This window comes from Maniola jurtina, chromosome 15 (genome assembly GCF_905333055.1).
Source record: "Maniola jurtina chromosome 15, ilManJurt1.1, whole genome shotgun sequence".
NCBI classification, from domain to species: Eukaryota; Metazoa; Arthropoda; class Insecta; order Lepidoptera; family Nymphalidae; genus Maniola; species Maniola jurtina.
The window spans coordinates 204,242-230,133 of record NC_060043.1 but is presented as its reverse complement, the minus strand read 5'-3'; the positions used below and the strand labels follow the sequence as shown (position 1 = coordinate 230,133).

Here is a 25,892-nt window from a genome sequence, read left to right as displayed (position 1 = left end):
AATAAAAACATGGGAATGAAAAATGGTAAAAAGTACCTAGCATTATCGTTTGATGACTTTACATAGCTAAGAAATATTTTGGATGGAAAAGTATCTACATATAATAATACTTAGTCATTTCTTATTACCTATTAATAACTTTACTAAGAAATAACAATACAAATTACAAGCATATGCAGAGTGTAACCAGAACGCTAGCAAAAATATATCTTGTAGTTTTAGTGATTTAGTATTTTGCACACCTGCATTGTATAGCGTGTAAAACTCGAGTCAATGCCCCACCTAGAACGTGCCATTGACTTCGAGTGACCTATTTACTGAAGGTTCGTTGACCTCTAGCGTCGGTCAGATGTTTTATTTGCAATATATTGCGATTTTTTTTTAAAATACAGGACTTTTTTTCGTAGTTTCTTTTATGGTATCTTATCAGTGATCATGAGTACTATCACCTGTGTTCGTTTTTGCTAGCGCTCTGGTTACACCCTGTATTAATAAATACTTATACCTACTTACATTTCCTAAATCTATGGGCGTTTTAGAATTTAGAATCTAATTAAATTAGTGTTCCAAACATGTTTAATCTATGACTAAAAATCACGCTGAAATCGTGCCATGGCTTATGTTACGCGCTCAGATTTTGTTGGAAACTAAGGTATTTTGACTTGAACTGATTCGAACCTGCGAATCTAGAGAATCCACGCGAAATGGGGATCCACAGACAAAACCAATGAGATAACAAAACTATGTCAGTGGGCAAAGCTGAACTTAGAGGGCCCGACTTAGAGAGCTCCGGCCGATGTCAAGTTATAATCAACATAGTTTTGTTTGTTTGCTAGCTTTGTTAAGAATAGTTGATCTCCATTCGATCATTTAAAGATGTATGATACCTGGAAGCTCGTAGGTATATAATTTATAGCGTTTGACAGCTCAGTAGGTATAGCCGCCAGTCGGTTCCACAGATGATATATTACCTCTGTGGCCGGTGCTGCGCCATGTGTCGGGATAAAGCAGTGTGGATCCCCGCTATGGCTCCTTAAGAATACAAATTACAATAGTTTGAAGCTCCACATGGACAAGGGGCTCTGCAGCAGCGCCAGGTGCGGCGGCTCCTTCCCGCCGACTAACAGCAAGTGCAGCTGCCTCTCCCCGTTCCTCGAAACGCTCCGGGCGCGTCTCTCGCTCAAATCCTGCAGCTCTATGTCCCCCGGACCCACGCCAGAGTCCGGAGTTAACGCGGACCCTAAATTCCTGATATCCGGACCCAAATAATGAGGGTTACTGAACCCGGAAGACGCCCCGGAAAGCCTGTTAACCCTCTCAGCGCTCGCGTAGTCGGATGTCGACATTTCCGCTTCGTCTTCGGTAGTGATAATCGTTTCTGTGAAGGGCTCCTTAGTAAATTTGACGGACGCTGACTTGGAAATCGGGACGATTTTATTTTTGGTGACGGTTCCGTTCTTGGAGCGCTTCAGCGCTATCTCGCGTTTGACGTCCTCCTCTTCTTCGGAATCGAGGTAGACCAGCTTGGTGGCTTCGGCGGGGGTGAGCACGGGCGTGGGCAGCACCATGTCGGCGAAGTCGGGGACGGAGATGGGTTCGCGCGACAGTTCGGAGCGCCGGCCGTCGGTGTCGTCGTCGCGCTTGGGCGCCTCGTCGCCATCCGCCGGCAGCCTCTCGTCGATGATGTAGGCGGAGCGCGACTTGGATAAATTAGAATGTTCAGTTCGGACTAGACTTTCGGTGGAATCTTGGTCTCCCGCCAGTACGGTGTAGGAGCACCTCGCGGCGCGGCGGATGTGGAAGCTCGACAGCTTGGAGATCTCCCGCAGGAAGCCGGCGGGCGCGTCGGGGCGGCCGCGGGCCTGGCTCTCGGGTCTGGCCAGGGGGGCCACGGGGGCGCTCCGCACGCGGCTCGTGTACGAGCCTCCTATTAGTAAGGCGCGGCTGTCGACGCGCGCCGATGGCCACTTCACGCTTTGGGCTATGCGCTCCCATGTCTCCGTGGCTGTGGATAAAATAAAGCATTATGATTAAAATTAGCAACATAAGATCATGTTCTGGGGGCTGTCTTGACGAACGACAATGGTTTAACAGTAAAGGTTTGTTACAGTTTATATGACAAATAGGTACTTATTACGAAAATCTGTTAGAATTCTGCAGCTATATTTGGTAAGTTTGGTAGATAATGTACGTACCGAAGTGGAACCTCCACAGCTCGTTGGTGGGGTGGCCGTTGGCCTCGCCGCCGAAGATGTAGAGGTGCGCGCCGGCGCGCAGCCCCGCGTGCCCGCTGCGCGCGCTGGGCGACAGCTTGGGCGGCGTGCGCACCTGCGTCCACACGCGCGTCACTGCCGGCAACACATACTCTCAGGCGGGAATTGTCGCACACGTGGCATAACAGGAAAAACCAACATCTCAGCTGTGTTAGTAATGTCTAGTCAACAAGAAACAAGGATAAGACAAGAAATCATTTGTAAATTGTTTGAAAAGTGCCTCGGGAAGTAAACGCTCAAGTACGGGCGCGAACAGGCGCTCTCCTGCGTTTTCCGCTTAGCCTGGCATCATCACTTTATACCAGGTGAGATCACAAACACGAACTAACTTGTAATGGTAGTAGTGTGTGGCTAGTACGTACGTGTGTCGTAGTGCCACAGGTCGGCGCAGGCGCGCAGGTCGCTCTGGCCGCCGTGCACGTAGAGGCGGCAGTCGTGCAGCGCGGCGGCGTGGCGGTGCCGCGCCGGGCCCGCCGCGCTCGTGCGCACCTGCTGCCAGCTCTCCGACTCTGCGCCGACAGAAGCTCATCTCGAATACTTGCCAATCACCATCATCATCAACCGTCTTGTAGGGACTTCCACACGCCATGTCTTGCACCGCCACTACCGACTCGCTTGATGTCGTCTGTCCACTTAATAGAGGTCTTTCTACGCTGCGATTTCCGGTGCGAGGTCGCCCTGCTAGCACATTGGGACCTCAATGTCTATCGGTTTTTCGAATTATGTGCTCTGCCCATTGCCAGTTTAGCTTCACACCCCGTTGAGCTATGTCGTTCAAGCAATAAATAGACTGCAAATACTTGGACGTCGGGTATCTCAAAGAGATTTCCCAGTCTCAGTTATGAAATAAACGTTTTTCTTTCTTTCTTTCTCTCTTTCAAGAGTGAATAAGAAAACGTACGTCCGGCAGAAGTAAAACAATACGGAACAACAGTGTTGGGATAACTTGCCGTAGTGGAAAGCCCACAGCTCGTTGGTGGAGCCGCGCAGGTCGCGGTAGCCGCCGTACACCAGCAGGCAGTCCTTGAGCGCGTGCGCCGAGTGCCCGCGCCGCCCGCGCGGCCCGCAGCCCGCGCCTCCGCCGCCGCCGCGTGCGCGGCTGCGCACCGGCCCGCCGGGCTGACCCGGCAGCTTGCGCCAGATGTGGCTCTAACGACGAAATTACTATTATTGTGGCTTGCAAGTGCATCCTTAGGTTTGCTAGCGCATCCTTACAGGTGTTTTAGACATCACAATTCGCACACCGTGGAAACAATCGCATAGAAAAACTTATAATACTTGAAATTAAAAGGCAAGGCCTCGAAATCGATCTCCAAAACAGTTGTAAGAACTACTAAAAGAAACTGGCGCTCCCCAGCAACCTGTGACAGTGGTACCTCAGTGTCGTATATCCAGAGCGGGGTCTCGTTGGAGAGCGCCCCCGCCTCTCCGCCGAACACATAGAGGCGTGTGCCGTGCGCCGTCGCGCTGTGCTCCTGCAGCGCGGGCGGCGGCTCGCCTCGCGCCTCCAGCCGCTCCCAGCGACTGCTTGCTGGAAGGAACAGATACAAAAGTTGCCTCATTCCGTTTGCATCCACCCTTGAACACTCACCCTACGATATATAGGATGTATAATCATGGCAGAATCGGCTCGAGCACATATATCACTCGGGAGCAATCAATACCCTCGTAGTCGCGAGATCGAAATGGAATACTTATACAGATAATATATTTTCACCAATGAACGGACTCACTACTAGCCCCGGATCCCCAAGCCCAGATGGCGGGCCTACACGATTACCCCGTGCCCTACCCCGTACCCGGGTAAAGAGGCTACTTACGTCTCGAGACCCGTAGCCCCGCTTTGCCTTCGGCCAACTGGAGAAGCCAGTTCAAGCCTCCTTCGTTGGACCAGCGATCGATGCAATTAAGTAATGTTGGGAAGCAATTATAGATTTCCACGTTATAACAAGGTTTTAGATTTATAGCAATAGCAAGCGGTATTTTTCTTAAAAAATTAAGAATTGAATTGTTGCAGAACTGTTTCAAGCGTTCTCAATAAATCGAAGACGAGATTTGTCTAGTTTTGTTTGTGTTTGTAGAGTTTAGAGTGAGAGGAGCGGTCTGGCTTATCAGCCCCGCAGATCGCGCTCGTGCCCGCGCCGCAGCGCCGCGGCGCCGCAGCGAGCGGTGTCAAGAGCGCTCTCGCGGTGCCAGCACTTCTCTACGACACTCACTAATTAGGTCGACACCAGCTTAGCCTTTACTACTACTTGAACAGAGCACAGAGGTGGAACAGAGGTTGGTATATTTCCTATTGTGAATATAACATACTTAGATTTTTATTTGAATAAACTTTAACGGGTGGTTTTGCATCGTCAAAAGAATTTACTTACATTAGGGAGGAGCATGCGAAGAAGCCTACATTTCTTGTTATGGAATTTTTGAGGTGGGTAGGTCTTATAGCACAAGTAGAGAAAAAAATCCGAAAACCGTGAATTTGTGGTTATGTCACACGGGAGAGTGCGGGTCTTCTCCGTTTGGCCGGAACGGCCAAACGGGGGTACGGGCCTCGAGGCATGGCCTCCTTACCCGGGTGAGGCGCAGGGCAACATTGTACCCTGGTGGTGATCTTTTAGCCAGGATTTCACCGGCTAGGGCCCGCCATCTTGGCTTACGGCCCTAGTGGGCTTCTTTGTATGTCCGGTTTTGTTAGTCCGGGATTGGTCTCTGCGCGACGGCGTTGAGTTCGCTGTCGAGCGCGGAGACGGAGTCATGTGTCACACATAAAAAATTAAAATGTTTTCACGAAATCACATATAGATGGCGCTGTCTGTTATTAACTTGCAGTGTCCTACAAAATAGTGTTAGGTATACCTTGCATGATGGTATGAAACCTTCGAGTGCGAGTCCGACTCTCACTTGAGTCACTTGACCGATTTTTTCCCCTAAGTAGGCCTCGCGAACACTGTCTTGGCGGGGGCACTGCCTGGGTGGGGGGGTGTTTTAGGCAGCAATAAGTAGTGCCCAAACCCGTGAGCGCAGCAAGCGCAAAATGTTTACAACTTACCGAGACAGTAGCGCCAAAAGTCGCGCAACGGCACAGCACCGCCGGCGCCACGTCCGCCCAGCACATACACGTAGCCGGCCAGCAGCGTGGCGGAGTGCTTGGCGCGCGCACACGGCGCCGCGCGCTCGCTGCCGCCGCTCGCCACCGACGACCACATGTCATCTGCAAACATTCATTTTATTACTAACTAGGTGATAGCCCGCGTCTTCATACGCGTGGATCTAGGTTTTTCTAAATCCCGTGGGAACTCTTTGCCTTTCCGGGATAAAAAGTTGCCGAAGTCAATTTCCAGGGCGTAAACTACCTCTGTTACATCATATTCAAATTCAAAATATTTTTATTCAATTAGACTTTTACCAGTACTTTTGAATCGTTAAGAGCATCTAGCATATAAATAGGTTAAACGGATAGACCCTTAAGAATCCCGTAGGAACTCTTTGATTTTCCGGGATAACAAGTAGTCTAAGTCTGTCCCCGGGGTGTACATATGCTAACTCTGTAACTTTCGTTAAAATCGGTTCAGCGGTTGAGCCGTGAAAACGTAACAGACAGACAGACACACTTTCGCATTTATAATATTAGTAAGTATAGTATGGAACCCGTAGTTATGTCCCGGGGACGGACCTATGCTACATTTTATCCCGGAAAATCAAACAGTTCTCACGGGATCTTTAAAAACTTAAATTCACGCGGACGAAGTCGCGGGCATCTTCTAGTTTAAAATAAATTTGCAAAATATATTAATTTATTTTTGTGGAATCCCACAATCTCGGGAACTGTGTGATGACTGATGTACAATGTGTTACGTACGTACAGTACATTAGTTGTCGGAATAAGTAGAGCACTTTCGGTCAGTGGTCTGTAACCTAAATAATAATTAATAGTGTAGAGGTCTTTAACTTTGTCTTAATTATTTTTTGTCTTCTCTGTGTCTTCATATGAAAATAATTTGGCTACCTAATACACAGTTGACCTGTGACCGTTCTAAACTAATGATGACTATATAATTAAAATGATAATGTATAAAATCCTGGATCACGGGATTTTAGAATTATAGGCATTTTTTAAAATTCGAAAATATAAATTGGACCTCATCTCATAAGACTACTTTACAAATTTTAGTTCTTGGTCGAATGAGCACAATTAGATTCAATCATCAGTAATTTAATTGCATGAATCATATTCTTGGAATGGGATCTGAAGACTGGAGGAGTTATAGTTGTTCTAACACTAGTAACTTAATTAAAAAGGCTGGACTTAAAAAAGGTTCAATTTGGCGCGGATTTTTATTTTTTGGGTTCCGTGGGTACCTCACAAGGAAAAAAAATCGTTTTCTGTCTGTCTGTCGTGTCATTTCTATCAATTCAAGGGAATGAAAACCTATAGGGTACATCATGTTTGGCAGGTAGCAATGTCTTATAGCAGGCAAGTAAAGGAAACAATCTGAACATTACAAAAAATATATCAAGTAGGAACAAAAAACTAAAAAGTGTTCGGTAGGTATTTCTTTTACGATGATACGGAAGACGGAATTCTTCGTGTGACGTGTCTTTTCCGACTTGCACATACGGATAGTTTCTATTTTCAACAAACTTCTTCTCTGGTACAGAAGGTACAGAGAGGTTGTAAAAGCACCTACAATATGTTTTTGTGTATCTCTACTAGGTATGTAAATCTGCTATGCTTTGGTGCGATACTTCTATGCAAATTACTATTGTGTTTATGCTCATGTACCTAAGTAGGTATATATTTTATCTTGGTTGATGCATTAACCTCTTGTAGTATAAGTAACTACTCTATTCACTAGTTGCGTACACGCTCGAGTTCACTTTAACATAATATCACTTTAGTGCTAAAGCGCCTTTGCATCGTAAAGAAGGAAAATAATAATAAGTGGAATATCGATTTCATTAAACTATCTTCATTAAATAAATTAATAATCTTGTATTATTTCACAAAATTCAAATCAATTTTTCAAAAAAACACTGAACAGTACCTATCGCTTTTCCACAAGCTTTTAACAAAGTGCACCAGATTCCGTTTTCAAGTCATAATCACGCTTTCTCTTCAACGGGCATCCTATAAAAGAAATGCATTATGCCCTGCGGGCTTCCCCTTTGTGACGTTTTATGGGGAGTTTCACGGAATAAAAGAAAGTCTCCGTCCCTCGGGGCTTGTTGTTGCGCCTTTCATCCTTTTCCGTAACTACTGCTCATTGAAGATATGCGTTTCGTGTTTTGCAGGGGACTTCAAATCCGTAACCATTGATTTACGTAGGTACATGTTTCAACTTTTAACTATTTGACGGTTTACGATTTTCTATATATTTTTGGGAATATTTTCCGTTTTAAGGTGTGGAAGAGGTTTTTCAAGAATTAGTTATAGCAGGTTCCAAATACAGAAGGTTAAAGAAGTTTTCCAAAGCAGCGTTAAAGAGCTTCGGGGCGATTACGTCTCCCTGTCACACTCCCCGCTGCAATTGGATTGGTCTCGTAGTCTGGTCTTGTATTGTATACGGACTGCCATGGGTAGTGTTTTCGTACTTTATGCAAGGATAGGATAAACAACAGACGATCTGGCATCTCTGTAGCGATCCATCTACCGAATCGAAGGCTTTCTCATAGTCCATAGATCGATAGACGTTGGGGATAGCTGCTAAAGACGCGACCGGAAAGCGGAGCATTGCAAGGCCCTCACTAGGTACCGTGGACAGATGACATCAAACAAGCCGCAGAGAGCCGCATTATTTTTGTATTCCACTGGTTTAAATGCAAATTCTGTTTTTGATGGCTACTTCAATTTTTCAGAACTCAGCATAGAGCTGACCCCGGGCTGTGTCGATTTTAAACCATCCTACAAATTAAAATGATCTTTGGGATATAGCCAATTAGGTGAGAGCAGCTTTCGAATTTTCTCAATATTGGAAAATATTTTATCTGAATATCATGCCAGCGGGGTTTCGGAGCTCGGTGCCAAATCTGACTATCTAGGAAGTTTGTAACATCTAGGTAGACAGTGAATTGTTTCCTCCGGGTTACGAAAACTGGGGCAAATCAATAATTTGTAAGAAACTGTTCGATCTCATGATTGCATTGTACTTTGAGTTAGATTTTTATTTTTGTGTTAGTCGTTTAGGAGTTACAAAATCGGTCAAGTGCGAGTTTGACTTGCTCACCAAGGGCTCCGTACCATTTCCGTACAAGAAATAACACTTATTTTTTTGTGACGTCATCAGTCACCACCAATTCCCGGTTTTCGGATTTTTTTCCTTGTGCTTTATGAATTATGACATTGCTATTTGTCAAATTTCATGATTCTAGGACTCTAGGCCAATGGGAAGAGCGCTATAGGCTTTGATTCCCTTTGTCTTGGCAGACACGACAGACCGACAGACAACAAAGTGATCCTATTTGGGGTGGGTATAAAGGATTCCTTGTTTCCTTTTGAGGTACGGAATCCTAAAGAATAGAAATCTTCTCAACAAAGGACACAAAAGATCTCACGAGATGTGAAAGTTTTTACGGTGTGAATTTTACGGTTACGGTATCATGAAATAAGGCCAACAGCAATGTCTTATAGCACAAGTAAAGGAAAAAATTCGAAAGCATTGTATTTGTGGTTATATCACAAAAAAAGTGTTAATTCTTGTAGCATGAACCCTTCGCGCGCGAGCCCGACTCACACTTGACGGGTGTTTTATCTCTGTTTACCGCTGTGTTTGCCGAGCGTCTGGTTTCCAGCAGGTAGATAGGAAGTACTTTCCTACTGTCAAACAAACTCACCCTTCTGTATTAAAATAACAAGTTGTTTCAACGGGGGTCGGACGTTGCGTTGTTTTGGTTTTCGGTTAGGGGTTCATTATTGCCAACGAAACTGTCCTACTGAGGGTAGGTAGATACATGCACTTCATCATCATCATTATCAAACGATAGACGTCCACTGCTGGACGTAGGTCACTTGTAAGGACTTCCCGCGCTACGCTCTTGCGCCGCCCGAGTCCGAGGCGAGAAGTAAGCTTTATTTACTCACCATTAGGTAAGTGTTCTCCACTGAAACTGGTCAATTTCCTTACACATAACTATTATTGTGTATTCTTAGTAGTATTCTTGACCGAAACCGTGTCCATTTAACTCCGGATGCAACTAGGGGGCGCTGTAACCCCCCTCGCTCAGATGCAGAGTCACACCGGGGAGGGGTTGCCGCCCCCCTCGGCGGGGGAGGCGATTATCTACTCTCCCCCTCGAAGCCTGGCTGCGCGGCTGAGAGTTTAATTGAGGACCTCTATCGCTTTTGAAATCACAACTCGTTATAAAAAATTTCCATACATTCCCATGCGACTTGTTAGTTTTTAGGTTTTTACACGTTTTTAGGGTTCCGTAACTCAAAAGAAAAAACGGAACCCTTATAGGATCACTTTGTTGTCTGTCTGTCTGTCCATCTCTTCCTCTGTCGCGTCTGTCAACAAAACCTACAGGTTACTTCCCGTTGACCTAGAATTATTTTTGGTAGGTAGAAAGGTCTTATAGTATAATTTTCAAAGTAAGTAATTTTCGATACCAAGTGGAGTATCAAATATAACCTGTACATTCTAAAATTGATTTTTATTTATTTTTATGAATGATTGTTTTTGATTTATCGTTAAATGTCGGAAAAAATACCCGAGTACGGGACCCTCGGTGCGCGTGTCTGACACAAACTTGACCGATTTTTTGCTAACGATCAGACTTTGGGTTAAAAATTCGGTAAAATCAAATAAAAGTGCAACAAAGTGCACTGCTTGGCTGCATTCATATCACGAGCATGAATAGGACGTCATTCGCAGCCTCGGAAGGCTTTGTGCGTAGGACGTAGGTATACTGTAGGTATTCTGTGCTGTATTCATGCAGCGTCATTCAGCCGCCCGCCCTCTCATTGCATGTCGAATACAATAGCTGACATTTGTATTTTGTACCTATTCAGTTCACATTTTATTTTTAGAGTTCCGTAGTCGACAAGGACCATACAGTTTATTATTTATTAGTGTGCAGTTTCGCCATGTCCGTCCATCTGCAACTTTACTCAGAGCCTGTAAGTATACCTATTTACTAAGAAGCTGTAATTCGGCATGGGGAACCCTAAAAGAGCAAGGCCCGACTCGCACTTGACCAGTTTTTACCTCTTGTGGTACGAAACCCTAAAAATTGGCAACAAAAAACTTGAGAAGTTGTCTCGATTGTGAACGTTTGCGCACAGGTCGTGCCATCAATAATGCATTTCTCCATTTCATTTCGTCGCCGACTTGTCCGTGGGATGAAAGTTTAAACTCGACTGAGCGCAGACTAGGGCTTGAACTCCAGTTTTGGGGTGATTCCGGAGCTTCGAAAGATTACAGCTTCGTTTGTAAAACCGGAGTTATCGTGAACATGTTCCGGTTATAGGATATAATATTTGATTCTCATATTTTTAGCAAAAGTCGAGCTTTTTCAGCGGTTACATACACAGTACAGAGTCTTCATAAATTGTACATATGAAATAGAGTGAAACTTATCCAATTTTATCGATGCAATGGAAAACAATAAACAAAAGTAATATTAAGATCTTTAAATGAAGTTTAGTAATTTTCATTTATCTAACTGATTTGTTTTATAGACGTTAACGTGCAAGAAATATTCAAAACAAACGTCATATTTAATCATATTCAACTTTTTCAATGAAGCTTAGAAACTCCGGAACTCCGGACTTGGAACGCTGAGCATCAAACTCCGACTCCGGAGCTGAAAAATAATCCGATTTTCAAGCCCTAGCGCAGACATTGGGGACATGTCGGCTTGTCGGGGTCCGGGGCAAATTGGATTTAACCGTAGATCGTACTTATCACCCCGTCTGCTGATCGCAACACGAGGGGGACTGTTACGCACTTTGTTATGCTATTACTTACGTCATAGGGAAGATGTGAAGAAAAGAAGGGAACATGTAATTACTTAGTTACATTGAAAGTAAGAAGGTGTTATTAAACATATCGGAGATTGTTATTTTCAGGAGCTGGTTAAAAAATAGTTCACGGGACGCGAAGTTGCGAGAAAGAATGAAAAACACGGAGTTACCATCTTGAAAAAAATTGTGTCAACAGTTCTAGTACGAATATTTCACAAGAGTTGCTATACCTTCACATTTTTTATACCTATAATCATCACATTCGTCGACGACTTCGTCTGCGATACATATGTAATTTATAGCCTAAGTTACTTCTGGATAAAGTAATTTTCTAATGGTGAAAGAATTAGTAAAATCGGTTCAGTAGTTTTAGAATTTATCGATTACAAACAATCAAATCTAATATTATACGTATAGATTAATTTATTTGTGACATTTCTTACAAGTGACAGAGATCAAGCCAGGCTCCTAGCATTATCGGAAAAGGAATCTGGGTATTGGCTTCATGCCTTGCCATCCAAGAATCTCGGCACCCTTTTAGATAATGAAAGTTTTCGTGTGGCTCTAGGTCTCAGATTGGGAACACCGCTGTGCCATCAGCACAGATGTCCGTGTGGAAAAGAGGTTGATAAATTTGGAATCCACGGACTCTCTTGCCAAAGGAGCGCTGGTAGGCTATTTAGGCATGGCTCTCTTAACGACACAATCAAAAGGGCTCTTGCCACCATAGACGTTCCTGCGCTCATTGAGCCGGCAGGGATTAGTCGGGATGATGGCAAGAGACCTGATGGATTGACGCTGGTTCCCTGGGAACGGGGACGGGCGCTAATGTGGGACGCAACGTGCGTTGACACATTGGCCCCGTGTCATATCAGGGAGACAGTATCAAGACCGGGAGCCGCAGCAGAAATGGCTGAAAACGGCAAGCGGCGCAAGTATGCCTCTCTTATTGAGAGTTACATTTTTGTTCCGTTTGCCGTGGAGACCCTGGGGCCATGGAGTTTTAGTGCAAAGAAATTTTTACGAGACATTTCACCGCGTTTAATAGCCTCATCAGGTGACAGAAGGGCTGGCTCATTTTTTGCGCAACGGATCAGCCTGGCTGTCCAACGCGGAAATGCAGCCAGTATTCTTGGCACCATTCCACGCGGGCATGATTTGTATAGTAATTAGATAAGGCTAGCTTTAAGTTTTATTGTAATATTTTCAATAAAACGTATAGATATAAATTATAATAGATAGAGGAGGAAAATCCTCATGGATACCTCAACGTTTGGACATACCACATGCCCGATTTTATTAGAGATGCTGCCCAATGCCTACGGACTAAAATTTTTCTCTCCTCTTCAGCTCTATATTTCAGGTCCTTTTGCAAGGACTAGGTACCCTTACTAGTTAGAAAAAAAAATGGTCTATAAAATAGGTACCTAACTACCTTAGCCGGCTACAACTCAGCAGTTAGGTAGGTATTCTTTTAAGTACTATTTAATTCGGTATTACTTACATTCTATGTTTCTAGTTCGAATAACATTAAAATTTTAAGGCAGCACATTTTGTTCACGAAAACCGTGCGGCTTGTATTGATTACAGCGTCCAGCCATTTCAACCTTTCACATAAGTGGTTCAAAATTTCCCGACTGGAAAATATAACCATGTTTGTAAGCAAAAATCAACCAAAAATGTTAAATTATAAAGATTATATTTACATAAAACTAAGCTGCAGTTCCCTTTTGGGGTTAACAATTACTCGCTCATGGAAATTGCACTTTAATTGGTAGAGCTAGGGTTTATTTTCGCAGATTTTTGTCAGGTGGTGTGAGCCCTAGAGAGGGTGAACGACCCTCTATTTTCTCGTGTTAGTGTTACGCAACATGTCTGTCTGTCAGTCGACAAGGCGGCACTTGGCGTAATTTAGCACCTTCGAGGTTTTCACTCTGTTTGCACTCATCGGGTGAACAGTGAACACCCCTGCCGATTGGAAGCAAAAGAGTCAACTAGTCACATGTAATGTACATTAAATTAGGGTGTAACACAGGTGAAGTTGCAGACCCCACACAGGAGAAATGTGTAAGGATAGGTAGCGAGCAATGTATATCAAACTACCAAAAGAAGAAGGAGAAAATCTTTGCAGATTTCTACCTACCACGGCCGTAGTCAGAAATTGATTACGAATTGATTCGGGGGAAGAGTATGTCTGTCTTTTCCTCTAGACCGAAATTTGTCACTGATCTACATAATATATTATAAAACACTGAATAAAATAGATGGCTAAAACCTGCACCCCTAAAATGGCCGTAGGTTTTATTGATAAATCCAGGAGGAAATAGTTGCAGGTTTCACTGAACATAAAACAAAAATGCGAGAGCAACGAGAGGGATTTTTTTGATAAGTACCTATTAAAAAAAATGGTAAATTCAAGGGCGTACCTATACACATATTAAAAAAAATCACGTCATGTATGAGAGTAAATGATAGAATATTTATAGAGCTGCAAGACAGAATTAAGATTTAAGCCTTATTGTATGAGAGTAATGAAAAGCGAGTTAAAACAGGAGTTATTACTGTCTGACTGGGTAGCAGTGGAGCACCCCCCCCCCCATCAGTTGTGGGGGGAAATGTAATTATCGCGTCTATCGCCACAGTCTGCACTGGACCGTGTGCCAAAGATCTATCACCATAAACTTAACTTGTTAACTATATTATTTAAAAAAGTCTATAGTCTAGGTAGGTACTTAGGGAACCTAGGAACATTGTAAAGAGCCCATTCAGATTTCTAATTTACCCATGCCCTATTTTGATGATGCAGCTGATTCAGTGGTGCACAATGTTTAGACCTGTAACTATTTTTAACTAGGTATTATAAAGTATATACACTTGCGGTTTGCTACAAAGGCCAATCACATCAAATAGTGATGAGATGCGATCTTAGGAAGAGCGCGCTGCAGAGCCAGTAGCCACCTTGGTGCCTCTCTCCTCTTATTTTGAAGGTATCAATATTGTAGCAAGCGTTTTATGATGTTACAGATGTTGTACAACCAAATAAGCACGAGTGTGTAACGGACACAGGGTTAGGATTCCACTACCAACTGTCCAGAGTTCTGAATAGTAGAGTCCTGTACCCTGTCAGACATGGATTGTCGCCGTCTGTACCTATTTCCACAGCTATTTCGCAAAACGTAGTGCTTTAACCTCTAGACTTTTGGCAGAAGGATCGAATGATCGAAACCTTACGTTTATTACGTAATATTACGACCATACGACGTATTTTCTTGCCTCTCAAGTACGTTTGTACCACCCTTTCAAAAATAACAAACAGTGTTACATAAGATCAACTAACGTCTCAGCTGATTTGTAATGCTGTTCTGATAAAAAAGAAACAGTAAAAATAAAACCCTTTCATATATTTAGAAGATAAGGATATCCTGAGGGATAGATTTGCGACTCTTTGACATAATGTCGGCTCTGATTCTATTACGTTGAGATACTCAGAGCATATGGCTCTTTATATTATGTAAATCAAATTACCTACCTACGCTACCAGTTTAGAGACTTTGTCAATTAGGTGAACCATAAATAGGAGCATGTTAGGAGCTAGGACAGTGTTAGTTCTAACCTCTTCAAACTAAACGATGGGTACCATTCAACTTTGTGGCGAGGCTGAAGGGACCCCATAACAACGTAAAGTATTCGCACCATTCCTCAACACAATCGAGGCAATTTGCAATACATGACAGATGAAAATTGAAATCCACCTGCCTTCGATGGGAGACGAACCATGGCGGAAATAAATCAATCGTCCTATGAAACCTGACTCGACGCGATGCTAATTGTCAATAGGTATGTATGGATATGGTGTATCTACATTGTCATTTTTTAATTAAAAAGATTTATTTATTTTGCCGAATGTGAGTAATTAAATAAATGTACAAACTTAGACTAAGAATTGGTCTTCGCTGCGCTCAACGAAGCGGAGATCAATTTTTATTAATCTAAGTGTACAAAATACAAATATCTTAGATGTAGAAAATTTCTTGTTCTGGTAGAGACTATACAATAATATTCGCACGAAGCACAATAATATAATTATGTTATTTAGGTACGTACGTCGAATATATGAGGGTGTGGTCGTAAAAAAATGTATAGTTGCATTCATGACATCGTAACAAACGTTACATACCTGACTCAATGATACATTCATGATCAACTTAAAGCTTAGTTCAGAATCATACAATATTATGATTAGAATATTATATTATTTTTACAATATTATATTATTATTGAGATCGCATAACGATTTCGCGACCCTGGGGTCCCGGTCCTTTAGTAGGTGTACGAGGGGCCAAAGCCAACTCGCAGAGACCCCATTAAACATTATATACACTAGTTTACATTAGGTGATACCGCTAAGAATGGTGACACTTATTTTTTTTTGATTTTTATTTTGAGTTCGCAACTTTTCCCGATATTTCTTTTGCCTTTCGGCATTGGTCATTGGTGCCATCTGAAATATAAATTGCACTCTTCGCAATTTTGTGGTCAAAACGACGATAAAAGTTGGACGAACTGAATTAATACAAGAGCTAGATAGAGAGAGAGATTCTATATAATTAATAATTCGAAAAATTATTTTTTTAAAGCAAAATTTTAATTTAATATTTTTTAACTTTACCAGCCAATAACAGACCAGCAAACCAGAAACTTTTGATGGACACCAAACACGATAGATATAAATAACTGTATGTACTAAGTATTTCAGGCATAAAGAATCCTACGGTTATCATTAACAGGGCTCTCTCCGTCACTTGCTCCATACAATCGTAGTTCCAATTTCATTTGAATATTAAGCAACCAAAGTCCATGAAATTTTGTAGAAATATTTTAGAAACCAATATGTATCAGTGTCTGTGGTGTTTTAGATTTTTCTAAAAATATGTAGTTTTAAAATTACAGGGGCTCAAAGATTTGTATGTGAATTTTTAAGACCGCGTAACTTTGAAACCGAATATATTAACAGAAATCTGGAAAACCACAGACATAGATATTAGTTTCTAGAATATGTCTGTATGTCATGGACTTTGGTTGCTTAATATTTTCAAATGAAATTGGAACTACGTCTGTATGAAGCGAGTGACGGAGAGACCCTTCTTAAGAAATTAAATTAAGTCAATATTGAATTTCTAAAGAAGTGTACTCTCCGCCTTACAATCGGTCATGACCGTAACGTTACACATTTCGTTACATATGTTACAATCATGACAGAAAAAAGCGAACGACATAGCCTCAAATCAAAATATCACTGTACAGCGAATAATTACGGACAGAGAAGTAGTTTCATTGTTTTACGCGATAACAAAGCTTTATTAACCTTTATTTATGAGTTCGAAAGAATGTCCAATACTCACCCTGCAATTCAACATAAGAAAAACAATTTTTGGCGACAATTCTCGCGTCAACACACACTGACAATTTTCCTCCTAACAAACATGGCCGTTTTTATTTTCTGAATGTTGGCGCCTTGTTCAATAGTGTTGCCAATAAATGAAAGGCAAAAGCAACCAAATTATTTATGTAGTATGGCAAAAATAGGCGTTCTAATGTCGTTACATTCAGGACGTTACACACGCACAAAAAATTGGACACATTTTAGAAGTTGAAGAAAATTATGGTTATTGATAAAAGAATGGTAACCTTTTGTAAATACGTTGAAAAAGTAATCAGTACTCGAACCCAACTTACAAATGCAACATTAGGACAAAAGTTTTGTTAAAATGACATGTTTTCGATAATAGTCTAGTAGTTGGACAAACTGTTTTTGTATGGAGCAAAAATTTTGCCAATCGGAAAAAAACTAAAATAAATACAAATTTGTAAGGATAGCTGAGATTTCATGGTTTTATTTAAACTACAGATAGGTTATATTTAGATCAATATGGAACATATATTCGTAACTAAAACAGCACTGATTCTATGACAAAAATAAAACCAGGACAACAAAAAAAAAACTAATGTACATTTTTTTGCGACCGAACCCATGAAACTTAGACCTTTGGTTTTTTGTGCGTTTCTTTTTATTCCCCTTAAAAACACTACTCAAGTAAGTATCTAATACGGTTTTCAAGCATTAGGTAAGTACTACAGATTTTATCAATCTCATGATCTCATTGCTCTTCTATGGTCATGGTCGTACCAACTCGGAAATGGCACCGCTTTGGTTTATAAATTAGGTATAAGGCTGCATTTTCAACATAATGAAACAGCACAATATAAATGTCAAACTTACCCCATTTATAGCTGAACAAAACATGCATCAGATAATTACTTCGCTTACGCCCACACAATGCTATTGTTATACTTGTGATTAAAGTAAAACATGTAAAATCAGGAGGTATTAAAGTAGTACGTCATGTACTTTTAGTTCTTTATATTTTCCCTTTTGGTGTTTTTGAGGGGCAGCCACGCGTGACTGATGTTAAATATTATCCACCCCTGTTCTGTTCCATTCAATTTTTTCGGTAAATATCAGTCCCCTAGCTCGAAACTACGTCTAAAAGTATTCAAACGACCCGTTTTTATTTTCATATGAAAATATTCCGAACGTTTTTATAAAATATTCTGAGTTTTTTACCCGACTACGGGTAAAAAACTCAGAATGATTTTAGCCGTCTATGTAAGTATGTATGTTTGTATCCAGATTCTGTGTGTTCTACCCGCAGCGCCTACACTGATAAATAAATATTTAAATTAACTTAAGAGTGTAACTTTGAATAACTGATTTTGATTTTCAATTCAAGAGATATCGCAGCAACTAATAACGCATTAAAAATACCTAACTAACTATTGTTTAATAAATAGCGATATTCAGTTTCAGATACCTACTCAGTTACTTCACCACCATCATTATCATATTATCAACTTTACTGTAAACTGTGGTCCTTGACATTGACGGAACGAGTGGGAGGTCCCACGTCGGGCGCCAAATCTCTCATCGATTCATTACTATCCATTAGTTAATCTCATTACAGTCCTCGCCTGGGTCACCTATATAATTTCTCCGGAAGAATTCAAGGTCCGAAGGTTGTATACGCTGTAAATTAAATTAAACTACGTAAGTATTGGTTATATTGGTTAAATATTTCAGGTCCTGTCCTTGAGAGAAATATTACCCGACTGCGACGAAGCCCAAAGGAGGATGTTTTTTACTTACGAGTACGTGTTTGGTTTCTTTTGTTTTTGATTGATTACTAATCTTGTATGGCTATTCAAGGCTCAGAATCTTTAACAATGTAGTTAAGAAAACGTACTTAGAAGAAAGAATACAAAAGATTCTTTCTTTTTTAATATAGAAATTTCAATTATGATACAAGTAAGTACATAGGTAGGTACTAGGCACTTCCCATAGCTACATAGGTAGCTAGTGGAAAAGCCTAGATAATATTGATTGCCTAATGACTCTGGCAACTACATTCTATTAATTAATAACGTCGTAGAAATATTCTGTATATTAGAGGAAACTTCAAAACAGTATCATACTTAGTAGTAGTAGTAGAAGCAAGATGTAAGTGCTTTCGTATGGATTCCAAATACAGGCGCTGGTTTCTAGCTTGGCACGAACCAAAGCATCAAATACTAGTTTTATCGTGTGACAATTTTGAAAATCTCGAGTATTTCGCAAAACAAATCCCAACCGTTTGAATGATTCGGAGGCGAGTGTAGAAATATGGTCATGGAATGTAAGTTTATGGTCAAATATTACTCCTAGATCCTTTATATTAGTTTGTCTGGGCAACTGAACCCCGTTCATATTATACGGGAAGTAAACTGGACACCTCTTGCGTCCAAAAGTCATAGCCGAACATTTATTGGTGTTGAACTCCATTCTGTTTTCGTCACTCCATCTGCTTCTTGAAAAGGTCCAAAAAGCCTTTTTAAGGTATTTATATAAGAGATTGTACGGGTATTACCCATTTATGTACCCCACAAAATTTCTTCAAGGGCACTTGGGTTTCAACTCGCTTAAAACCCGACGAGAGTGCGACCAAATTGGTACAATTTGCAAGATTCTTAGGGGTGTGATTGACTGCTCTGAGCTGCACAACAAGCTCTGCTCCGTTTATGCACCCACTGATTACAGCTACCTGCGCCGCCGCCGCAAGTTTTTCGTGAGTCCGTTTAGTCGCACGGTCGCGCGCGCCAGGTCTCCCATACCGCGCACTTTGGCAGCGCTGAACGCCCTGCTGAAGGAGTCCCCTCGCTGTGACATATTTGCTGACAAATGGGCTGACCTCATAGGTCAGATCCTGCACTTTTGTGAGAATTTATAATTGACATATTTGATTATTGACTTTATTATTATTATTATTATATTTTTTTTTTTTTCTGAATTTATTTTGATTGTGTAATTTAATTTAATTAGTGTAATTGGACTTAAAAGGTCCGTTCTAATTAAATAATTAATTAAATAAATAAAATAAAAAAAATAAATCAAGATCTTATCGTCTGAAATTCAAAACTACGAGTATGTAACCAAATATACTTAGTACTTACTAGTTACTTATAAGGAAAACATATTGCTGAAAATTAAATCTGTAGATATTTTATGGTACCTTTCGTGTATGTTACATGCTAACAAGTATAAATAATCGCTTTTGGCGTAACCACGGTTCACGGCAGTTAGGGAACTTCTAACAGGACGTTAGCGCATCGACGTCACTGGCGTCATTTGACGCGGGTAGCCTTAATATAGACCTTAGCCCATTTTTCTTTGATTTTACATCACCATAGCCTAATATTTGACATATCGTCGATTCAGAACCAAACCGAGAGTTCCCCTAGGAGCTCCCTCACTCTAGTTCACTCTGGAATGACGACGTTAGCTCGTTACGATGTAACGAGGCAATATTGTGAGTGATAATCACGTTACGTCCCACGTTGGGCGCCACACTTCCGAGACAGTATTTTATTGCGTCGCGTCGATAAACCCCACTGTCAAAGTCAGTCGAGTCGTTTGGTGGGAGACTTCTGCCGTTAACACCCTGCCAGCAGCCGCGCCGCCAGGCAGTTTAGAGTTCCGGTACGATGCCACATAGAGACCGATTAGGGGCATAGGTTTAGTAGAACTGCTATTAAGTACCTAGGTACTCCTTCCAAGTTAGCACGCTTCCATCGTCGATTGCATAGTCATTCATCACTTACCAGTTACCACTAGCTATTGTAGAATAAAATCCATCTATATCACTAATATGTATTATAAATGTAAAAGTGTGTCTGTCTGTCTGTCTGCTACCTTTTCAAGGCCCAACAGTTTAACCGATTCTGACAAAATTTAGTACAGGGTTAGCATATATCCCGGGAACGGACATAGGCTACTTTTTATCCCGGAAAATCAAAGAGTTCCCACGGGATTCCCAAAAACCCATCCGCTTAACCGATTTGTATGAAAGGTACCGAGTAGCTTGCGTCCCTGTAATTGGCATAACCAACTTTTTATCCCGAAAAATCAAACAGTTCCCACGGGATCTTTAAAAACCTAAATCCACGCGGACGAAGTTGCGGGCATCCTTTAGTTTACAATATTTTTTAAAATATAATAAACTAGCTTATGCCCGCGTCTTCGTCCGCATGGACTAGGTACAGAAATTTATTTTGGTGTTATTTTTTGCGTTTTTAGGGTTCCTTTTTTCCTTTTTATGTACAGAACACTAAAAACAAAAAAAAGTGACACCGAGATAGATTCTTAACATGAACGCACACTTATCCGAACCGAACGCGTCGAACGAAACGAATTTTTGAATACTGTAAGTATATGAAATCGCGTCAAACCGTCCGAATCTTCGTAAGTATTTCATATAAGTACAGAATTCTAAAAATTCGTTTCGTTCGACACGTTCGACGCGTTTGGCTCTCATAACTGTGCGTTCACCTTTATGAAGATATTAGACCCATAAGATGCCCGTAAGTATTTCAAATTAACATTTCGTCCAACTTAACTATTATGAAAACTCTAACATACCTATTAGATATTTACTAGTACCTAACCTTAATGTAAAAACACATGTATAGTCATTGACTCTATAATACAAACAACAACACTATTAACATTGTATAAATAATTCAAGGAACACTAATGAATATCTCAGAAATTGCGGCACTTGTCTCCGCGGCGCTCCATCGACAGCACAAGAGGCACGTTACGAGCCGCTACATCAACAAAGCACTCACCGGTACCACAGCATCCCAGTTATTCCATCTGATTATAATCCTAATCGATCACTATATGTTTCAGTTTTCCAACCTATACGAGGGTCAAAGACCCAACGAATACTAATATTTACTACAAACAGAGCACGCAATTTTATTTTTATGAGTCATTTCTTTCACATTGTTTGGTTCCCGAATTTTCTTTGAACGCAGCGAAAGACGTGCACCTGACGCAGCGGGCTACGACGCACTAGTTTCGCCGTTCGCGGTTCGCCCACTGCCGGCTGCCCCGCGGCGGGCGCCGCGCGTCTGGGCTCGGAATAATGAAGGAATAGACTACAGGCCCATGTTTAAAAATGGGTGGGTCATATGAACCACCAGGTGACGTATACAGGACGATATAAGAGCATAAAATAATAAGTTTCAGCACTATGCCGTCACTTGTAAGCTGTCCAACAGAGTGCTGGTGAGAATTGAAAAGTGCAGGTAGAGTGAGTACATTTTGGTCATATATTTTTGTACGGCATTTTTACCATCGATAGATCCATGAAAAATAATAAGAAAGCGCGCAGTGCCGTAAAAAAATGGTGCGCCACAAAGTCAGTAAATCATCATCATCATCATTTATTCATTCTTAGTTCTTAAACTATTTCAATGCACAAATAGTTATCCTAAATATTATTTTACAATATTTTGCTATGTACTAAGTATTTGTTAGTAGATGTGCCTTATAAACAGTAGGTATACAATGTTAGAAAGTTAGTAAGAACATACGAATAGGTTTGACAACCCCTGTGCTAGTAAACACTGTATTACAGTGGGTTGACTTCTCCCGTTCCTAAGAACTTAATTTAAATGTGTTAATATGGTGCGCTGATGGTCGGACATGCAAAACCGTACCAATACAACAGCGTTATAATCAAACATAGTGTACCAATAAAAATAAAAAGTCTTAATAATATATTTTAATGGAGGGTAGGTAGTGATTGTAGTTACGTACACGCGGCATTGTTGTGAGGTATCATGCAATCCAACTGCCTGTCACTCCTTTGTGCGTACATTGAGTTATGAGTTTTTAGAGACCGAGTTCTTATCCTGTATCACTAGTAATAAATATTAGTAATGTAGTGTAATGTTATTGTTAGTAAATATTAAGCCTATAGGTTTTCGTGCGTGTGCGCTTACGTGAATTTTGTGGTATATATGTATGTGTGCATGTGTGTATATGTAGAGTATGCGTGTGTGTGTTTGTGTGTTTGCGTGTGATTGTGCATTGTGTGTTGTTTATGTTTGCAGTTTGTCATACTACTACTACTAATATCATACTATTTTAATCAGAAGATCCTCTGTTTCACCCCCCGGACCACGGAAAGAGAGGGGGTTGCTACCCTCAATTTTTTCCCCTTGTCGCATGATTTTTGTACGGCGTTGCGGAATAATGGATTAGAGGCTGTATTGAAACAGTATGAAACTAGTGCCGTACAGAATTAAATGACCAAATTTACCCCGGAAATTGTCAGAAAATCAAAACATTTACTGACTTTGTGGCGCACCATTTTTTTACGGCACTGCGCGCTTTCTTATTATTTTTCATGGATCTATCGATGGTAAAAATGCCGTACAAAAATATATGACCAAAATGTACTCACTCTACCTGCACTTTTCAATTCTCACCAGCACTCTGTTGGACAGCTTACAAGTGACGGCATAGTGCTGAAACTTATTATTTTATGCTCTTATATCGTCCTGTATACGTCACCTGGTGGTTCATATGACCCACCCATTTTTAAACATGGGCCTGTAGTCTAGAATATAAAATCTGAATTCGTCCAGAAATGTTACGCAACGGCCGCAAGTGTCTAAATTATGACTAACGCACTGACAATTAAACTTCCGGTTTTACATAACGGAATTTACGGAAGTTAACAGTAAGCGCGAATTGTTTAATAATGGTTTGATTATGTAGGTTCTAGGTATTTACTTATTAGCATAATAACATTTAGGTAAGTACCTACATAGTTAGGTACTCCTTACTTACGTAAGTTTTTTTTTAATGTTTTACAATTCATTAGCAATAACTACATAATAGTTATTATGTACTTATTATTACCTTATGTACTTAATATAAATATTTCAGCAGCCTATAATAAGTAGGTAGGGTAGGTACTAGGTACCTACTTGCTTACCTATTAGGATCAAAATTTTCTATAAGTATGTATTTTAAAAATTCAATTCTTCATAAACAAATTTTCGTAAAGTAGGTAAAACTCTAGATGTAGGAACCTCATATTTTTCAGCTAATATTATGATCGCTACGTCCTCAAACGAGGTCAACATAAAATATGTGCCCCTAAATAAATAAACAACGTTACACAATATTTTAAGGTCATTGCGGCCAATGAACTGTGAAATTCATTTTTTCATTCCAATTTTTCCATGAAAGTGTAAAAAAATAAGTTAAGTACTAGATGCAAGAAAATTAGTTACGTAGGTAACTAAGTACCTATAATTAATTAAGTTCGGTAATTATTCACATATTAAAATATAATGACTAGGTCATGAGAGTAAAACCAAATTCGGCAAAAAAGTGTAAAAGTTTAGTTCGGTATAAATAAGCAGATGATTTTATTATGATGTATTTTTATTTGTCACCAAACAAGAAGCAAAATAACAGTAAAAGGACAGAAAACACAGACACAAGTGGGATACAAAGGGCCTTATCGCTCATTAATTATCTCTACCACTCTCTACTAAGCCCTAAGGTAATCTTAGAAATAAAAAACAAAATATAAGATATAAGAAAAAATAGACTGAATACCTATTATACTAATATACATTCAAATACCTAACTAATATTTTATTAGTAAGTTAAATACACACATAAGCCATTTTTTTTAATGTGAACGTAATCAGCGATATTTTAAATTAATATTTTTATTACATTGAACGTTTTATAAAATACTAGATGATGCCCGCGACTTCGTCCGCGTGGATTTACGTTTTTCGAAATCCCGTGGGAACTCTTTGATTTTCCGGGATAAAAAGTAACCTATGTGCTAATCCTGGATCAGCCAAATCCGTCCAATAGTTTTTGCGTGAAAGAGTAACAACATACACACACGCACACACATACACAAACTAATATTAGTGTGAAGTGTGATTACTTACAACCATTTTCTTTTCTTGTTTATCTAAGAAAACTATGAAAATAAGTAGTATTGATTTTTATTAAAATTATCTATTCGAAGGCAATCCGCTACAATGTGTATATCAGTTTTTGAACGCAAGCGGATCGATATTGCGGCTTGTTGCGACCAGTGAGGAAAGCGCGGGAAATCCGTGCAATCGCCATCTTGAAAATACGTTGCCATGGCTACCGGTTATGCCACTACTACACTCATAGACTACACTTAACTATTATTGAAGAAATAAAAAACTTTAAATCTTGCATTTCCTGCATTTTTATAAGTAATTAGCAGCAAATAATAGACAGACGGACAGCTGAGGCTTAGTAAGTAGTAACAGCTGGGACCCATTGGCATGCTTCGGGTACGGAATCCTAAAAATAGTCGTCTGATCAGTGGTAGGTGTAGTAGGGTGGTAGAGTAGTATAATGGAAACCGATTGTGATTGTTGCAGCACTATTGTAACCATGCTCCTAGAGCAGTTGTCGCGTAATTACTATGTGAAGAGCGACTCCGGTGCACGCTGATTTATTTCGAGTACCACGGTCTCCCAAAGTGAGAGCACACATTACCCAGTACCCGGCAGGAAATGTTTTACATTGACCTTTAGAAAGAGGAAGCGGTTTTGTAGAGCGTTGTCTCAGTCTTTGAGACCGACAAAACATCACATAGGAATGAGTAACAGACTCAACGCTCTACAAAGCCGAAATCTCTTTCTGAAGGTCGATGTTGTTGTCTGGCGCGACGAGCTACGAGCCAATCGATCCTTGGACCAAGCGAACCACATTCGATTCAAAGTTACATGGGCTCAAAGATTTAAATACAAATCTTTTAACTATAAAACTAGTTATTTTTACGAAAATCTGGCAAATTACAGACAGAAATAGTTTCTAGATGTATTTACAAAACTTCATTGAGTTTATTCAAATAAAAATCAAATGTATGTAGCGAGTAACGGATAGATTCCAATCATGAAATTGCTAGCGCTATCTGGCTCGCAAAGTAACTTTAGGAACCACTGGATATCTGGATGGCACTTAATCTCCTGTTTAATCTGTTTTCCTTTTGTGGGATGAAAATAACTGACAAGATTGGCAATGATTTATTGTATCATACGTTCATGATTGTATCTTATTAGGTATTTGGGAGCGGAAATGTTGCCAAAGATTAGATAAATAATAATATAATATTTAGGCATTTCAGTCGGGTATCAGATGTTATCGGTTGCTATCAATATTAATAAATCTGGGTCGGACATAATGCTGTGACACTTCA

General features: G+C 40.5%; 1 protein-coding gene across 2 annotated transcripts in view; it reads right to left on the bottom strand.

Moving 5' to 3' along the window:
* The window catches only part of LOC123872845 (rab9 effector protein with kelch motifs-like), a 35,508-nt gene extending 13,800 nt beyond the window's left edge, over positions 1 to 21,708 (bottom strand). Inside the window, exons 1-7 of one of the 2 annotated variants that reach the window (XR_006797555.1) lie at positions 21,454 to 21,708; positions 5,323 to 5,484; positions 3,650 to 3,804; positions 3,224 to 3,422; positions 2,636 to 2,782; positions 2,196 to 2,348; positions 483 to 2,005 (exon numbers count right to left, since the gene is read on the bottom strand). Coding sequence is in view for 1 of the 2 variants with exons in the window: in XM_045917427.1 (XP_045773383.1) it covers positions 1,047 to 2,005; positions 2,196 to 2,348; positions 2,636 to 2,782; positions 3,224 to 3,422; positions 3,650 to 3,804; positions 5,323 to 5,479 (1,770 nt within the window). In the remaining variant the exon portion in view is untranslated. Of the gene's footprint in view, positions 1 to 428; positions 2,006 to 2,195; positions 2,349 to 2,635; positions 2,783 to 3,223; positions 3,423 to 3,649; positions 3,805 to 5,322; positions 5,485 to 21,453 lie in introns of those variants that run through there. The other variant, XM_045917427.1, reaches the window with a different exon arrangement.
* Positions 21,709 to 25,892: the final 4,184 nt, after the last annotated feature.